The sequence below is a fragment of the Thermobia domestica genome, chromosome 5, assembly GCF_964235325.1.
Source record: "Thermobia domestica chromosome 5, izTheDome1.hap1.1, whole genome shotgun sequence".
Lineage (NCBI taxonomy): Eukaryota > Metazoa > Arthropoda > Insecta > Zygentoma > Lepismatidae > Thermobia > Thermobia domestica.
Genome location: NC_137458.1, coordinates 56,011,318 through 56,031,156, shown reverse-complemented (window position 1 = coordinate 56,031,156; position 19,839 = coordinate 56,011,318). Strand labels below are relative to the sequence as shown.

Genomic DNA, 19,839 nt, shown 5'->3' with positions numbered 1-19,839 from the left:
CGTTTGATAAAAGACCTCGACGAATTGTACCAAATTCACGGAGCACATCCACATATATTGAAAATGTACAATGAACGGTTCGTTCATGAGAAAACTATCGTTACTTTGAAGGATGCGATCAAAGGAAGCGCATAAAGTTTCCAGTGTTAAGTTAATTGCATGCCTAAAAGATAAATAAAACGGCTTGTTCATTTCATCGTGAGATAGAGTGGATAATCAAACCATCAATGATTCGTCGACATTTTCCAATAAGTAATCCAACATATGTTGAAAGGAGGTTTGAACCCACTCAACAATATCGGTGTTACTGGTCGGAGCATTGATTTGAAATTCAAGCATTCGTCCTTCGAGATTAAAACACCGATAATGTCAATTAATTTCTCGCAAGACAGTAAACCCAGAAGTACGGGGTTTCCCATATTCAAACAGGGAAAGGTAAGGTAAAACAAGAAGGAATAGGCAAAGAAAACAAATATCTAAAACGAGAGAGAAAAAAAGCACGAATTAAAATTGAATTAACAAATCAGAGTTCGCTTACATGTTTAATAGTATCAAATGACTCACGATCAATCCTAAAAGAATTATCACATCTCAAATAGTTCTACTGTTAAAAATTTTTATTGTTGTCATACTGGAAATCAAACCCGGGACAAACATCAACATAATACTGACCTACGATTCTGTAGTGATAAAAAGAATCAATGAAACTGTCTTCTAACCGTACTGAGAGAATCATTATAGTAAGTATTTTTCTCCTCACACAAAACGTTTAACGAATATGAAGCGAAAACAAAATCTCATGTTCTTGCTTTTTCGAGCTAAGCGGTTAGAAAAGGAAGATTCGAATTCGATTCACGGCGAAAGATCAGATCCAACTTTAAATTGTAGGTCTACGTCTCGCTGTTAAAAGGCGCGCTGTAGGGAAACAAATTCGTGCGTAGTTTTTTTTTTTTTTGAAAAACTAAAATTTTAAAATTACGTTAATCGAAACTTTCAGAAACTGAACTTCCTCATTGCTAAGTGGCTAGCGTTACGCACCTCGCCCAGACTCAACACCTAGTATGCGCTCAGATTCAACATTAAGCTATATTCCTAGCACGGCTACTGAAAGGACGCTAAACCAAAATAAACAAACCATGTCATTTTTCGTGCTTACTTCTAATGTGTGGGATTAATGATTCGATCCCCGGTCAAGTAAGTGAGGGTACTCACACTAATTCTTCCATTTGCTATCCCATATACTAAATATTCCATGCTAAAATAAAACAGTGCGTTAGTGGTAACAATGTTATCCTCATGCGTAATACTTTTCAAAAGCACTCCATTGATATTAAGTAACGAGGTTGATAAACTTGCCTGAGGATGAAATCTTAATGAAATTACCTCAAATTCAAGGAACGGAGTAAAGTCATTCTGATACAAGAGGTACACCTGCTCAATTTCAAGATCTTCGTGGAAGTATGACTTGAAAATCAAAAATTGATTTTTATTTAGATCAGAAAGGTGCTCAACTATAAAGTGACATCACTATGAGCCAATCAAAAACAAGAAAATTAATATATGACATCACGGAGAACCAATGAAAACACAGCTTTCATCATGTATCATGAGCCGAAATGTGGTGTAACAAACAATCTGATTGGTTGTGATATTATTCACGTTTTTCTCCTTACACATCAATAGTTATGACATATTAGCCAATATATTTAAATTAATCACCTAGTATCGACATTCTGATCATGACATCATACTCGTTAGTTTGTTACGACATTCAAATTAATACATCTAAAATGTGATTCATTTTCCATAAACTTGATTGAAAATGTAACACTCACCGATATGTTACGAACCTGTGTTTGGCATTAATGTAAAGTTGACCTTTAAAAGACCCACGTTGCACTAACAGCTGAGAAAAAATGCTGACGTAAAAGCTGATTCTGCAATTTCACAATACCAAACTTCTATGCGTAACAACGAGCACAAATTTGTAATGTAATATAATCTGTTTAAATATGATCTTGTTCTTTTCATAAGTAGAACCGACGTCAAACAAACACATTCGCTCGAACCAAATACCTCTAATTCATTCGCACCAGTAAGGGACGCGGTGACTCAGTGGTAGAACTTTCACTTCTGCTGTATTGGGTCCATGGTTCAAACCCCGCGAAAGTAGTTTTGTGGTAGATAATATTATGCTCGGGATACTCCATTTTCTCCCACACTTTCATTCCACCAATTCATTAATTTATCATCGTCACCGTCTCCTTTAGCCTAACCGGCATAAACGTTGGACGTAAAACTAAAGATTTCATTTGCACCATTGTTAGTCCAATTATATACCATCTCAACAAAGAGATAAAAATCTCCAAATTTTATGCTATTGAAGTGAACGATAATAAAAAGCATTCATAAACCTCTACTAATTCATAACGTAATAAATCATCAAGAGTATGTTTTTTTTAAATAATTTTATAATCATAAATGAACCATCATAACCTTTAATCCAAAAATCCCAACTCAATGACGTCATACAAAAGCATTAGGCGGGCCAAGAAACCTCTGCCTCATTCGCACCAGCGTGCATGGCCCCTGAGTTAGCATTAGCAAAATCTAAATTGGTGACGCAATACCGGCCAAAACATCTCTGATTCATTTGCATTAACGCTATGGTCCATGGGGCCCCAAATTGGATAATCAAGATTGAGATAGGGTGGCCCAAGAACTACTGGGACGCAGCGGCTGGCGTCATTTTACTTTTTTTTATTTTAGGCATTTACATTGTATTGAATATCTCAGCATGTGTTTGTTCTACCAAATTGAAAATTGCTGGATGGCTCCAACTCGTGCAGGGCTGAAACTTTGATCTCTTAACAGTGTTGCCTAAAACCACTTGAAAGGTGTGAAATCAGGACCTACAGTAGCTACATATTTGGACATTTAAAACATGTTTCGGAAGACACGTTTCGGAAACAACTGACGTAGAGGTCTGAATTTATGTGTGCCTGTAGTATGGTAACATAAGATTATACACAAAACTTTTCATACATGTAACTGGTTGCAAAGGTCTGAAAGAAGGGAGAACATTGTTTGGCATATTTTACAGTGCGATATCTCCAATGGGCCTGGACAAAAAATCTGAAATTTTGGGTTTATCTAGTCCTTTAGTATAACATAACACACACAACAACGATTTTTGTGTTTTTGAGCATTAGGAGGTCAACGTATTAAGTAATGGCGTCATAGAGTAGGAGGTGTTTTGTTCACAAATTCTAAAGGCAATGTGTTGTTGTAATGTAGAATGAATGTAGAATAATGTAGAATGAATGTAGAATGTAATGTAGAATGAATGTAGAATAATGTAGAAGTAAAATAATGTAGAATGAATGGTTAGTCCAATCAAGGCTGTCAAGCTCGTTTCTTTCCTTCAGATATAACACTGTCTTATCGTACCTACAGCAGCACTGGTGAAGAATCCCACTATCAGCAGAAGGCGAGATAAGTCAAAATGCACACTTGACAAAAAGTCCGTAAGTACTCATTGTTCTTGCTGTTTGCTATATGAATGATAAGACAATGTGATAAGATAATGTTACAACTAAAGGAAAGAAACGAGCTTGAGAGCCTTGATTAGGCTGACCATTCATCCTACTTTATTTTAACTCACAACAACGAATTTCCAGTTGAATTTCTGAACAATACTCCTCCTAGAGTATGATCCCCTTATGCTCATAAACACAAAACGCGCTTTGTTGTGTTATGTTATACTAAAGGACTAAATATTCTCAAAACTTCAGATTTTTCTTATCCAGGCCCATGGGAGATATTGTACAGTGAAATATGCTAAAGTGGCATAATTACCCAAATTTACGATTTTTCAGACATTTGGGCGCAGCTACAGGTATGAAAATTTTTGTGTATAAGCATACTACAAGCACACTCAAATTCAGATCTCTGTATCAGTTGTTTCCTTTTCCCAAATATGTCTTAGATGTCCAAAATGTTGCTGATGTAGGCCCTGGTTTCTTCCCTTTGAAGTGGTTTTAGGCAAAAGTATTAACAGATCAAAGTTTTAGCTCTGCACGAGTTGGAGACGACCAGCAATTTTCAACTTGCTAGGACAAACACATGCTGAGATATTGAAAACAACGTAAACGCCTAAAATAAAAAAACGCAAAATGACGGCACCCGCCGCGTCGCCATTGGATGTTGTAAAAAGAATTAATTGTGGTTTTTAAGTACCCTGGTATAGGATAAACATGCATGAAAAAAATAGGTTTCTTGGAAATCGTCGAGCGGCACATGCTTGATCACTTAGAATGGATTGACTCGACAATGATTGGAAACTATCGTCTCTCGTTTCATAAAATGGATTTTGCAGCATTCACTGGTACACATCCACTCTCCTTTGTGTCTCAACTTTGTCACCTCGTGTGGGAGCTGCAGATTTGTTTCCAGTTCGCGAAGGTAACGCCCTACAGTGGACTTGGAGAGGCCGAGTTAGTTTGAAAATCGTATGTGTTGGTGGGTACATCTTCCTGTTTGTCGTATGACATCTGTTACCCTTTGAAGGGTGGACCTTTGGCAGATTTCCGACAGTTTTACAACCTGCATGAAATTTCAGGAAATAGTTATGGATCACTGCATCTTTTCTTTACGCATGACTAATATTTTAGTTTGCTGTTAGGGGCACGGCTGCTTAGTGGTACAGTCCTTTGCTTTGGTGCGTGGGGTCCCCGGTTTGATTCCAGGCCAGATATATTTATGGTGGAAGCTATCATACACTTAGGTTTCCTCGGAGCACTCCCGTTAGCTCGTACTTTCGTATTCCATCAATTCTTTCATCGTCATTCACTTGCTTTAATCATCGCCTACATTAGTGTAAAGGCCATAATTGTGATACATTAAACTGAAAGAATTCATTGAACTTCATCTTTGATTAGCTGCTGCTGCAAAGTATCAAATGTTGTGAAACACTCATCGTCATTGTTACTAAAAACTGACTGAAGATATTAACGAAGTGATGGCCTTCGTGCTAAGTTGTTCGCTTGCTACACTACCTTTTGAGTAAGTTTAACTATTCATATATGGTCTATCACAGCGTGGCATATACACATGCCTGTTATTTGGGTTGTGAAATTATTGCAATATTAATGACTATTCCTTGTAAAATGATTCGTTATGGACGCATTTTGTTAATTATTGAGTCAAATTGGAAACGTGCAATATGCAATTGAACGTCGGGTACATCGGTTGAGCATCTAATCTACCTTTGAGAGGAAATAACTACTCAACCAACAGTGATTGTTCTCTATGCTAAATTATACAATAGGAGAAGAAAGTTGTAATATAAGTTTTTGTACATCTTACGAAAGTGCTGTAGTAAATCAATATTGTCTTCATTAGTTTCATCCATTGACTTGGAACATTATATACATTGTCTGGCGTACATCTAATATAGGTCAATCATAATCAAATTACGTATTGTGAGTTGGTGGATATTAATAAAGCGTTTTTAGGATATATTATTTGGAACTTTTCCACCAAATATCAACTGCTGTTTGTACTATTATTGTAATAAATAATCATATCATGCTTACATTCTACTATTTATTAAAACCTTTTTTCGTTTAGAAGGAAAACAGGAGGAGAAGCCGACAGTGAGGAAACGTTGTATATCGATACTTACGATATGACTGAGAAAATGACACAAGCTGTACCTTATGCAGGGAAAGATATGAAGGTAATTTGTTGTTTTGGAACTTGAAGAGGGCCATGGGCATTTTATAGCTTCTGTCATAATATCTTTGCTGTCACTGTTCAACAGTAACTTCTTTGAATGAATTTACGTATTCCTTATTGTTTCCCTGCTATTAGAAACGAATTTAATCCTAATTTTGACATGGTATTCTCCAATTTAAAAAGAGACCGTTAATATTAGCTGTATAAAAGCTGCTATAGACATATATATATATATATATATATATATATATATATATATATATATATATATATATATATATATATAGATAGATAGATAGATAGATAGATAGATATAGATAGATAGATAGATAGATAGATAGATAGATAGATAGATAGATAGATAGATAGATAGATAGATAGATAGATAGATAGATAGATAGATAGATAGATATAGATACAGATATGTCAATATAGATATAGTTCTTGCAAAACATTTATTTTTAAAACAGATATTACAATGCAATTTTTTGAGGGATTTGCCACTTCAGATTTGTAACAATTGTGATTAAAATGGTCACATTTAAGCATACGCGAAGTTTATATAGCGCTATATAGAACTGAAATGTATAAACAAATACTTAAGGCATTGTTCTGTTAAAATTATTCACCAAGCCCCTCATTCACATTCTCAAGATTTTCCAGAACGAAATCTCGATAAATATGCAGGAAAATCAGTTTAAGAGACACCATTCAATGCTGTTTATTACTGTTCAGTAAATTGTTTACCAATGTTTATAATTTTCACAATTACCCTTGGCTTATAACCAGGAGCACAAACACTTGAAACTGGCCTTGCATGGAAGCATACTAGGAGCTAGGATGAATTATTACAGTGTAAAGTATTGGAAACCAGCTCATTTCGTGTCTATATTATGAACAACATATTTCACGAGGTCAAACGTCATAGGAAGTGGAGGTAGATGTATGCATTTAGTTGTGACTAGTATACTAAAGGTGTTATTATGTTTCTTAAACATCACGCAGACTGGACATTACAAAGTATTTGCATACAATTTACTGAGCAGTCATAAGAATTATGAATGTCGCATATTACTTAAATTGTGCTTTTATACAACTGTTCATCGTCTTTCGAAACAAATCTCCGAGACGTAAGAGAATATAATACTAGTAATGAGATCCATCCAACAATACCAAAAATTATTAAACGATACCAAGAACTATATAGAAGTTTATTGGAGAAGGAATTTATTTTGAGGAAACTTCTTATTGTTTTTTTTAACATATTCTGAGTAATCAAAGTTACAAATTACTTTATGAATATAAAATATAAAGATACAGTAGAAAAGGTGATATTATCCATTGTACCATACGCTAATTGTAAACATTACGCTAGATTATGGTAATAAAGTAACAAATAAGACACTATACCTTACATAAGAACAAATACAACAGCTTGCAGTAAATTAATTTTAACGGCAATAATAAAGGCAATGCAGTTATTAAGTTTAAAATCAAGTACAATATTTCAGCGCTTAGTAGAAACTATTACCTAACGTGAAGAAAACGACTTCGAGTACCAAAGATTAATTTTTGATTGTAAGACGGCCTCGCATTCTGCAAATGATGAATTAAAAAATAAACACTTCTAATAGACATGCTAATACAGTATTACTCTTCCTGAACTTTATACTGATCATCAAATGATGGTAATTAGAACTGTCACGCCTACGATGAATGTCTGCTGTTGGAATGAAATCAAAAATGTCGCACGTAAAGAACAATCATTTCCACTCCTCTTTTCTGAACAACACTCCTTTTCTCAGCCCACAGTCTTGATTGTCGAATTTCTGATTGTATAGCTAAGGCATACACTACGCATCGCTACGCCATACCAGCATTCATCAATAAAGTATACGTATTATTAAGTTGGACTGCTACCTCTCTATACATATAAATTAATAATTGTACAGTAAAGTAGCATTTTTAGAATATATCTTAATAAATTACTACTTTAAAGAATAAAATTAGAAATTCTATGTAAATAATTTTTAACTTTGTCCATTAATAAATTATTTTAATTTACCCATGAATTAATGCAAAAAACGGAAACAATAGACCATTTGTATGTAATTAAATCTTCGATATATAAACATTTACCTACAATAAGAATAACTAGATCTATAACAAAATTTCAGGTTCATTATATAACAGCACAAAATAAATTGCCGACTCGTATAAAATACGAATATGAAAATCTATAAACGTTTAATTTCACAATCGGTAGAAAATATGACAACTGAACACACTTAAAAAAATCTTACAGATGTACTGTCCAACTTAAATTTAAGTATTAATCAGATACATAAATAAATTGGATCACGTATCAGCACTTGCATAGGTGAGCTTTTATCTGAAACACAGCGAAATATTTCAAATAATGATGCGAATTACACTATCGAGAGTCGGAACATGGGACTTCTGGATATCTGAAGCCCTATCATGCTTGGAATATCTGATATGTTGAACAGTATAGAGAACCTGGAGTTCCAGTTTCGTTGAGACAAAAGTGAAGAAGATCGTAAATAAAAAAATGTGTGTTTATCCAATTCCCACTGAGTAACTTCAGATTTTCTTTCTTTTCTCTCCTCTGATAATACGCAAAATCATTAACACATTATTATACTCTTATTACGCTTTTTGTAAATTCGTATATATATCTATCTATCTATATATATATATATATATATATATATATATATATATAATCGTACATCTGGAATCCGCTATTTACTTTTGTCATTTGTCCCATGTTTATTGTATTTTTATTACAACAAACTTTTAATGATTGAATTCCTTGGTAAGTAGCCTCAACTAGGAAATAATGAAAAATTCAACAGTCCCAATTACATCATTACGATGACGATACTCTGACTTAAAAGCGCTCACTTCTCATGGGATATATCCCTGGCTCGATCCCCATACACACGAGTTTGTGATGAGAAATGTCGCCTCCTTCGCTTTTCATGGAGTTTTCTTGTTTATTTGCATATTCTCATCCCATTAACTCTCATCACTTATTAAACATCTGTGTACCTAAGCCCAAAGACAAACCATCACATTAAACTACAAATTTGATTGAATTCCGTTTAATTCATTCTGTGCCAAATACCTTGTTCTCTCTTCTGAGTACTTTCCATAAATGGAACAGATTAGCAATATTAAAGTTTCCCTCTTAGTGACCGTGTTTTATCCACGTCTTGGGAGATAAGAACCGGGAAATTCTTGACTGCTGTTTTCCCAATAAAGGATTTTAGTTCACAAGAAAACATAGTCAATTAATAGTCATAGTAACAAGGAACGTCTGTACTTTCAAGGCATGCTTTGTAGGTGCTTATTTTCGCTTGTTGGTGATGGTGGTTTTCGCTTGTTTCGTTCCTTGTTAATTTAGTATTATAAAACATCTTCACAGTAGGCTACGTTGGGGATTTTTTACCGCTGTTCTCTACCTGATCCTAGTTTGTCATATCCGTTGTGATATCACACTGTTCCACATTCAGTGGAACACGCTATTCACACAAATTCCCAACTTCTTCTGTTGCTAACCACGTGCTTGTTTCCCATTTAGTTCTGCAGGATCCATTTGTTGACCTATGTATTCCGAACTAAAATATTTCAAACAAAAAAATATCAAACAAAAATTTCAAACTAAAAATTTTGAAACAAATTTGGAAACGAAAAAAATTCAACCAAAAAATTTCAACCAAAAAATTTCAAACAAATTTTGAAACAAAAATTTCAAACAAAAAATTTTCAAATTAAAACTTTTACGTTTTACGGTTAACCGTTAAACTTTATCCGCCTTTTAACTATTCGATTAACAAATAAACGGTTTTGACCATATTGATCGGTGAGTGTAAACTGTTGAACGAAACCAAGATTTTTAAATGTTAAACAAAACTTAAAACTGAATGCAGTAAAGATTTGAAAAGCATCAACCAAACAGATTGCGTGAAAAATAGTGATCAGCCAATCAGATTACACGAAAGATAGTGATCATCTAATCAAATTGCATCAACAATAACTTTGCCAGTGTTAGATTACATCACCTTCTGACTAAATTTCAGTGTTGTAGCATGTATTGCCTTTAGACTATGTGTCATAAGATGCAGGAAGGTTAGCCATCAGATTTTTAAAGCTCAAGGTCAAATCAACCAACAGCAATGATCTTAGACTATGAGCTGTGATTAAAGTTCAAAATATTGTTACAAATTTCGCACCTTATGTTAAGATTCTGTTTATCACAATTCCCAAATTTAAAAAATACTTCTCTTGATATACCTGTCTTAAAATTAACCATATCATTATATGTTCAATAAGGTCCATAATGTCCGTCAATTGTTTACCTTAGTAGAACCAACTGTTTTCTAGAAGTGTGTACTCAAACTTAAGAAGTACCACAACAAATGAAAGAATCCCTGTGCACTACCTATTCAAGGTCAATCACATGGTATATCATATTGCTTATGTTTATATTTGGTCCATAGACGGGAATAATCAAAACTAATGACGCAATTTTATTTTGACAATTCTCAAATTATACAACAAAGTTTCAATGTACCAATGTCCTGGACTCCCAATCCCATCATAGTTCAATAACTGACCACGTGATCATACTAATATTTGACAATGATTTACCCAAAGAATGAGATACCATCCAATTTAAAGAACAATTACCAATTATTGACTTAACAATAAGAAATGTACCCCTCCCAAAATTTAAGATTGGTACACAAATACACCTGTGTCTTATGAAAAAAGTAATAAATTATGTACTCATTCAATAATAAAGCCGTATCAAGAAAGATAAAATAGGTCAATAACCTTAAAAATTTGAATATTTGTCCACAAGAGAGACACCTACTTGTTATTTGATAGTTCCCAAATTTAAGAAATGATTCTATGTACCCCAACAAAATTTAAAAGGGAATTTAAAAATATAAAGGTAATAAACCTCTGTACTCATTCATCCTTATCAAAGGGCTCATTTACATTTTTGACAATGTTTTACCCATAAAAGGAAACGAAATTTATAAAAACCTATATTATTATACCAAATTGGGCAATTTCCTAACTTTAAGGGTGGGCCAATGTACCTCTGCCAAATTTTTAGGTATGCACGCGAGACACGAGAGAAAAATGAAAATTTTATGCGAGACGCGAGACGACACTAAACCATGCGAGACGAGACGCGAGACGAGACTCGGTTAAGTCTCGCACGAGAAGTCTCGAGAGACTTCTCGCAACATTTAAGAATTACATTTAATTGTATATTTTGTGATTTTATATTTATTGAGTTTTCTAAGTTGAGCGTTAATGTCTCCAGGAAAAGGGTGATTGGGGCAATAGACATTTTATGAGATTTATTTTTATTCAAGGTTGATCTTCAGAAATAAAGCCTTCTTTCGTTTCTAAACATCATTAAAAAAAGAAAAGATTTGTAAATTGGAAATTTATTACAGCATCGATTAGGACTTTATTTGGCGACACAAACACATACACGCGGGCGCGCACGATATTTTTACATGGAATAAGTATTTTCTTTCTATATATTTATCAAAAACATCCCTCTCTGGTTCGGAAGTTTAATTCAAACACAGGTTTGGTAGGATGACCCTATAGGTTTAGTGGGAAATTGAGGGAATGGCCCTATATCTGTCAGTAATTTTATTTTCTAGATATGGCAACACTATATAAGTTGAAAGCGAAAATTGATAAATTGCGATAATCCAACATTGCTATAAGCGCGAACGAAACCAAAAAATTGGGTCGTATTGTGTTGTGAGGAGTTCTTTTGTTATCTATAAGCCCTTTTGGTGGTATAAAAACATCTTTATAATGGAAAAACACCCTTCAAGGAAACGACCAAAACGTGTAAATGTTGATAGTGGTGACGATATTTTATAAGAGCCAAATGGGGATCCAGTTGAAAGTAAAACGGATTCAGGTAGTGTTTCTGCAAGTTCGAGTCTTGATCCATCCGAAACAGCAGGGCGTAAAAGTAAGTTCCAGGATTACTTTGAAATTGCGACGAATGCTGAGTTGACTATTTGTAAATTTTGTAAGCCTAAGAGGATAGAATTGAAAATGCATTCTCGTAGTATAACGGGGTAAAAAAACACTTGCAAAATATTCACAAGAAAGAGTACGCGATTCTCTACTCATACAGCGACAAAGATGAGTAGAATAGCTGCAGGAAGGAGGATATAACAATATATTTCCCTCCGAAGAAGGAAACTAAGGTAAGTGCATAGCATACTTGACAGTGTCTAAAGTGTTGAAAATTAATTATCACTATTCCCCGCGGCACTCCGGTTGCGAGCCAATGATACAATTGTTATTAGTATATTACATATTTATGTTGTATATCAGTTATTTAGGTTAGTATATTAGTATATGTTATCCACAAGTCCGTTGACACAAGTAATGTTATTCCTTGGTGGCTGGTGTAAAGGGAGATAGGCGACAATAGATGGCAGCACTGTTCTCCTACTCAAGTAACGTATTTTTATATTTTCTCTGCTGCTTCCACAAACTTAATGCTAGAGAGTTTAAACTTTCTGAAAAGAAAGTTCAAACTTATTCTAAGGGAACAATCCGTGTCAATTTTGGATATTGTGATGTTAGAGCATTCCTCGGACTAGAAGCAGGCAAAGACAAGGTTGAAATCCGGTTGAATAAAGACAAAGAAATATACATATAGATATAGTAAAAGGATCCGGGTTTGGTACAATGAGTTCAGAAAAACATATACGGAAACGTCATATTCTTTATATCCTAATTACATTGCCGACTTTTTTTCGGGGCAAAAATGTGCCTGAGTGGCATACTGGAAAATATTGCTAGAGAACTATCAGCCGGAAAACAATGATGGATCCAGCAACAATTTATGCTGGTTTTACTGTAAATTATACTATGTGAAAATTAATGGTCCAGGAATCAAATTCCAGCACAACTTATCTTTTAATTTGGAGCGGAGTGGACACAAGTTCGGATACCATGTTCGGATACCATGTTCTAGGTTCCGTCTCCTTAGGATGTTATGAACATTCATCCCATGGAAAGCAATGGCAAACCACCATGGGGTCACCTTGCAAAGGGATTTTTAGGTCAAATATCTGCCTTTGGACAGAATATCACATCATCATTCATTAACAGCCATAGAATAAAACATTGCAGAATTTTAACCCAGAATATATGCGAGACTGCGAGATCATGCGAGAAAATCTCCTTGCGAGACACGAGACGGGACTCAAAATTTTATGCGAGATTAGACCAACATTTGAGGCTGTGAGACAAGACGAGACTTTTCCATTTCTCGTCTCGTATCGTCTCGCGTGCATCCCTACAAATTTTAAAATGCAAGCATCGATGTTAGCATGCCTTATAAAAGAAAATAGACCATTGAACACATTCATATATTCATATAAGGTAATAAAATTACATCAAAGGTAGTCAATTACATCCGAAATTTGAATTTTTAACACTTTTATCCATAAAAGGGAACAAAAACGGACCACCCAAATGTATACTATCACATATTAGGGTCCTATTGTACTATATTAAATGTTTACATTTGGGAATCTCCAAAATTTAAGTTGGCCGGCCAGTGTATTCCTTCAAATTTTTGAACGGATGCACCAATGTATCTATATCTTAAGAAATAGAATAGACACCTATACATGCCCATATAATCATATAAGGTAATAATACCTCATCAAAGGGGGTTAATAACCTCCGAAATTTGATTTTTTTTAGTTCTTTACTCATAAATGGGAACGTGATGGATCACCCACTTCTATAGTGATACATATTGATGTCCTATACTACAATGCCAAATGCTATATTAAACAATTTCCAAAATTTAGGGGTGGACCCCTCCCAAATTTTAAAAATATGCACTAATATGTCTTAAGTAAGATAATTGACCCTTATATAACCATAGGTTTCTCATCTAAGGGGATAACTTAGGTCAAAACCAAACACATGGTGGTACTAATTTTCGACAATCTTTTACCAATGAAAGGGAACGAGGTGGGCCATCCAAATTTATCATGATACATATTGAGGTCGTGTACTATTATACCGAATGCTTAACTGGGAAAGTTTCTAAAATTTAAAGGGTGGGCCAAGGTACCCCTCCCAAAAATTGAAAGGAGTGCACCAATATACCCATGTCTTATGATAGGAAATGAACACCTATACATGACCATATAAACATATAAGGTAATAGGACCTCATCAAAGCGGATAAAATGAACCAAAAACCAAACACGTAGTACAACGTATTGCTTACGTTTATATTTTGGCAATTTTGTACCCCTAAAAGGGGACGAGGTGGACGATCCAAATTTATCATGATACATATTAGGGTGCTATACTATAACACCAAATGTTGAAATTAAGGAATTTCCATACTTAAAGGGGTGGGCCAAGGTACCCTTCCCAAAAATTTAAAGGAGTGCATACCCATGTCTTATGAAAGGGAATGGACCCCTGCATATGCCGATATAACTATATAAGGTAATAACACCACATCAAAGGGGATAAATTAGGTCAAAATCCCCCAAAATTTGAATTTTTGGCAATTTTTTACCCATGAAGGGGAACGAGGTGGACCCTCAATACTAATAGAGGTACATACCCTGGTTCTGGGCTACCATAGCCAATTTTTAAATTTGGAAATTTCGAATATTTAAGGGGGGTGGTCCTATGTACTTCTGTTAAAATTTAAGTTGTGGGCCAATGTACCCATGCCAAAATTTAGAGGGGGTGGTCCTAAGTACCCCTAGGTCATTGACCCCGGGGCAGGGGCATTGACCTTTGACCATTGACCATGGCGTCACAAAAAATTTTGCTCACTCGACTAGATATACGGCGGGTCTTACTACTTACGCGTTTCAATCAAATTATAATTCCAGAAACCCATAAGATACTCTATATTTGTAATGCTATTTTGAACGTCTATTACCCCATTACAATACGTTGTCTTATAGTATATTAAGAAGAAAGCAATAATATAAGATGAGTGGGACACTGAACGAATTGTACTACAAACATATCATCTGGCATAATGGTTCAATAAGTTATTGTAGATACATGATTTTTCCGTATTGTGTATTTTAACCTTACATCCGTTTACAGTTCCCAAACATCGCAAAGACAATCGACAAAATCACGAGCTCACAAATTTAATTTAGGAATGTGAATTTTTCCACAGGACGAAATTTGAAATTTTTTAAATTTAAAATTCGAACTTTCATTAGAAATTGCATATACGCAATGATTGTGTTCCACCAATCCTTCTCATAGAGTCATAAGACAAAACTATATCCATGAACAACTTACTGAACCACAAAATCGAGATTTTAGTTTTCTAAACATCTGCTAAGTCACAATAAATCTGGAATATATCTTTTTCTGTATAATATTTGTTTTCCCTTCTACAGACTTCACAAAAAATATTACTATTCATTTTTCGTGACCACTACAGCTTCTGCCAAGTAAACTCGTTTTTCGTATCATTTAATATTAATTCCATTTAAGCGGAAAGGCATAGAATATTTTCTTTCTATCGGTGAAAAACTCTGACTGATAAGAGTTTTACTTTCCAAAAGGTAAATAAATCTGTTATGTGATTGGCCAGAATCACGACCTCTCTTCCAATCGTTGTATTTGATTTGAAGTACATCAGAAACGAATACGAAATATATGAATACGAATGTATTAATATATATTGTCATTGAATCGCTAATTACTTACCGAAATTTCAAACAAGACACCTCAATGCGGAAAAGAAGTTCTATTAGTTTCATATTGTTTTCGAAGTTAGACCTAATTTGCCTTATGCTTTAAACACAATGTTTAATCGAATTAACATCAGGGGTTACTTAACCAATCTTGACAATTCTTTGCAATTGGAAAATATTTCTTATTACATTCGTAAAAGACTACATATTGTAAGGCCTGAACTCCATAAAACTGGTGGTATATGCACCACCATGATGTGTTTATACTAATATTTGTTATTTTGGTGGCATGCAGAGATTGATAGATTAATCATAGAGTAAACAATATTTGTCCTTGATACACTATGAGAAATGGTGTATGGAGTATGGAATGTAGTCTATTGGGTAACAGTTTTCTAATTTGCGTGCGATTATGTTATTATTATTCTTAATATTTCAACGTCCATAAGGAAGTATCACAGAATCCTCTTAATATCTAAGGTAAGTTGTTTTTTTTAAATATAGATAATTATATTTTCCTTCGTACAAATTTACAAACTCAGAGTTAGTCCTAATGTTCTCATGGGGCAAATATATATTCTCAACTATGTTCTGTTTAGTTACACAATCGCAACTACGGAGGATCAAGTTTATCCAAAATTTCGCGGTTCACTGGAGAGTTATTATTATCATTTATTGATTTTATTAGAAGTATTTTTTTTTTCAAATTTAATCTTGACAGGAAAACATTGATGATAAGATGGGTATATTACCTCGTTCAGAATAATTGAATATAGAAAGCTTGGTATCATATATGTACTTATAGAAGCCATGATTGCTTAGTGCCTCGAGAATATCTGATTGATATGCTAATAAGAGGGTGTGAAATATCTTCTAAATCAACCAACTAAATTAAGTTAATTTTATTAATGGAAATGCAAACGCTTTCCGGATCTGCCACCCTGCTGCCCCACCAACGAGAATTTTAAGGAGATCTGAACTTACCTGGTTATCTGGGACATCAAAGAACATTTCCAAAAAGGAATTACAGGACTTTTCAGGGATCGCCTCCAGGTCTCAACAATGAGATGAGAATCAAGTACCGAAAGGATTGGATGTCTCGTCTTGAAATCCTCACGGACATCCAGATGATCGCTCAAACCACGACACACAAAAATATCATTAACACATGCAACGAAAACACATTAAAGAAAATACTATGCTTATTTATTAAAATGCACTATTATGTGCAAAACAAATAGAGAGAAGAAACACAATCACAACTGTAAACACTGATATGGATATAGATATTTGACTATTTCCACAAACAAAATTACACTTCACATTTCACGACATTATATACCTTTACTTTTATATTACGTATAGCTATCTATCTATCTATCTATCTATCTATCTATATACATACACACACACACACACACACACACACACACACATATATATATATATATATATATATATATATATATATATATGTTCACCCTTGACTTCTCTAAAGGCGGGCTGGCCGTTGTACAAATCCTTGGTCGGCTATGAGACATAAGCCTCTTTACTTAATTCTATAGCAATAAGTAAGATACACTAAGGATCCAAGTGATAGAAATAAGATTTCCATACATGTAGTTCAGATCATGAATGTGGTCTTTGTTTTTCGCTAAAACCTTCTCACAGTGAAAAAAATGTTTCACACACACACACACACACACACACACACATATATATATATATATATATATATATATATATATATATATATATATATATATATATATATGGGTGAACGACGAAATACTCTCTTGTTCTTGATTCGTGGGAAAGAAATTGAATTATTAGCAGCTTCCACTGAAGAAAGTAATTATTTGCGTTTTAAAAAGAAAGTATAAATCGAAGAATAATTTCTGTATTTCCAAAATATACAGTGTTGACAAAAATTACTTATATAATCTGGTGACGGTTATAGAAACAAATAAACCACAGACACATACTGTAATTTTTGGTAGAAATTACATAAATAATGTGCACTGCTTATAGATAAAATATAATATTATATAGTATTTTGTTGTAGCTGGTTTTCACTATTGCATAAAATTTGCACTATTTTAGTTCCATTACATCATTATGTTTTTCTTTTTCTTCTTAATTATTACCCTTTTCTCAATTTCTGTCTACGTGTCAAAATAATATTACAAGTAAAGTTTATAAATGATGAGCGTTGATTATAAAATATTTAGGCCTTATTAAAACAATATTTAGGCCTTATTAAAACCAGAAATGCTGCAATTTAAGCACTACCAAATATCATGCTTGTCACCATGGAAGAGCGTTGATAATTGATAGTAACAACCAGCTTCATGTAATCGATTCACTGTTTAACGAGAACATTTGTTTACAAGCCACAATACTCTAACAAAAATAGGAGTGGTTCAAATTTAGTATTATGTCTGCTCTGAATACTAATTTCTAGACAGCAAAAGACAGTAAATGTTGCTAAGAAGCTATTTTTGCAGATGATTCAATGTTCCAAGACTAGGGTCCATCTCATCCGTTAACTCTATAATAAAACCAGAACTTAAAAAATGAAGAATTGAAGCTGTGACTTCCATAATCACACAAATCTGGCTGAAGTGATTGAGAAAAACTATAAAAACTAAATATTTGATGGAAATGTAAATTGGAAATAACACTTTTTTATACTTACGTTTTGCTGAATAACAGATATCAATAAGTATGGAAAAGTCTGATTTTCTAGTTGACATTTGCAACAAATATTTAGTTTTATTGATTTTAGAAATATCTCTTCAGCTGGACTTGTGTGCTTATGGAAATGGTTGGTGTTTGGTTGTTGAAAATGCGAACTTGAAAATCACATTTTTTTCATACACTTTGCTGAATAGCAGATGTCACAAAGTATGAAAAACACTGATTTACAAGATCATATTTGTAACAAATATTCAGTTTTAATCCTTTTCCCAATATCACTTCAACTAGTCTTCTGTGGTTATGGAAGTCATGGCTTCAATTTTTGGTTTTGACGTTGATCGTAATAGACATTAATCAGTTATACATAGGTAGATAGTAGCAAACGATTTTTGCTACTGACCTGCGTCTGAATAATATACAAATGGCATCCTGACACTCTACTGAAACAGGAAACGATTATACTTCTGGTTTCCATATTGAATTCCATATAAGAAAACGGTAAGAGATATAAAGAAGCTTTTCTTTTTTCATGTCCCAGCAAGAGGCTCTTTCTCCTCAATGAACTCTCTATTCAAACCAGAAATAGTAGAAATCAACCACTTCTAGTTTGGTATTAATCGTCAGAAACCAAACTTGTAATAATTAGATAGTGAGAACCGGGTTTTAGTAATCAGCTCAGTTTATCAAGACAACAAGGTTTAAACTACAATCAGTAGATAATTTATACTAAACTAATAAATAATAACAGTATCAAAATTGCCACCATAGAGACTGTGCGAAAGGTAAAATTATTAAATATTGTAAACAAAAAAGCAACACGTCGATCGCGTATCAATCCAACTTAAATTTACGAACTCATTCATTGCTAAGCAAATTTAAATAATCTTTTCAATATTTTAAAATACTGAAGTTAATGACATAATTTGAACACAAAGTAGTAAAATACTATATTTTCTACACGTATATTTCAGGTATTCATAAATTCTGCTGACGAATTTCCACAAATGTCCAAGAACTACTTTGTGTACCCAGGAGACAAAGCTACATATGCATTTGAACTTTCCCTGGTTGCAACCGTTACTACTCCTCCAGTGAAAGAGTTATATTTAAGACAGAGGAAATGCTTGTTTGTGGATGAAAATTTCCTGTTCATCAGTCCCATTTACACACCAGAAGCTTGTAAGCTACAATGCAAATACAAGAAAGCGATCGAAAAATGTGGATGCGTTCCGCATCTCTTCTACAATTTCGGTAAGTTTAATTCATAATTTTGAAACTATTGTATCACTTGTGCTGTTAAAGAGTTTCGCCATGGGCTACCGGTCTTTTAAAACCAGAACAACAATTTAAACCGGAAGGCCAGGCATACAATTTTAATTTTTGAAAAACGAAGGAAACATGCTCAAAATACTTTCTATAAGAAAAATTAAATAAATTATTTCTATTTGTCCTCGTTCTAATGTATCTATGCTTATTAATGTATAGCAAAAATGAAAATCCGTATTCCCATAAGGAAATAGGTAAAATAAGGCTGTATATATATATATATATATATATATATATATATATATATATATATATGGGACACTATATAAGAATGATTATATATAAGA

The 19,839-nt window shown here is 33.7% G+C and overlaps 1 protein-coding gene across 1 annotated transcript in view; it reads left to right on the top strand.

Annotated features, from left to right (window-relative positions):
* Positions 1-19,839, top strand: part of LOC145685090 (uncharacterized) — a 73,615-nt gene that overhangs the window by 15,130 nt on the left and 38,646 nt on the right. Inside the window, exons 5-6 of the mRNA XM_081757433.1 lie at positions 5,632-5,740; positions 19,198-19,477. Coding sequence (XP_081613559.1) covers positions 5,632-5,740; positions 19,198-19,477 — 389 coding nt within the window. The remainder of the gene's footprint in view (positions 1-5,631; positions 5,741-19,197; positions 19,478-19,839) is intronic.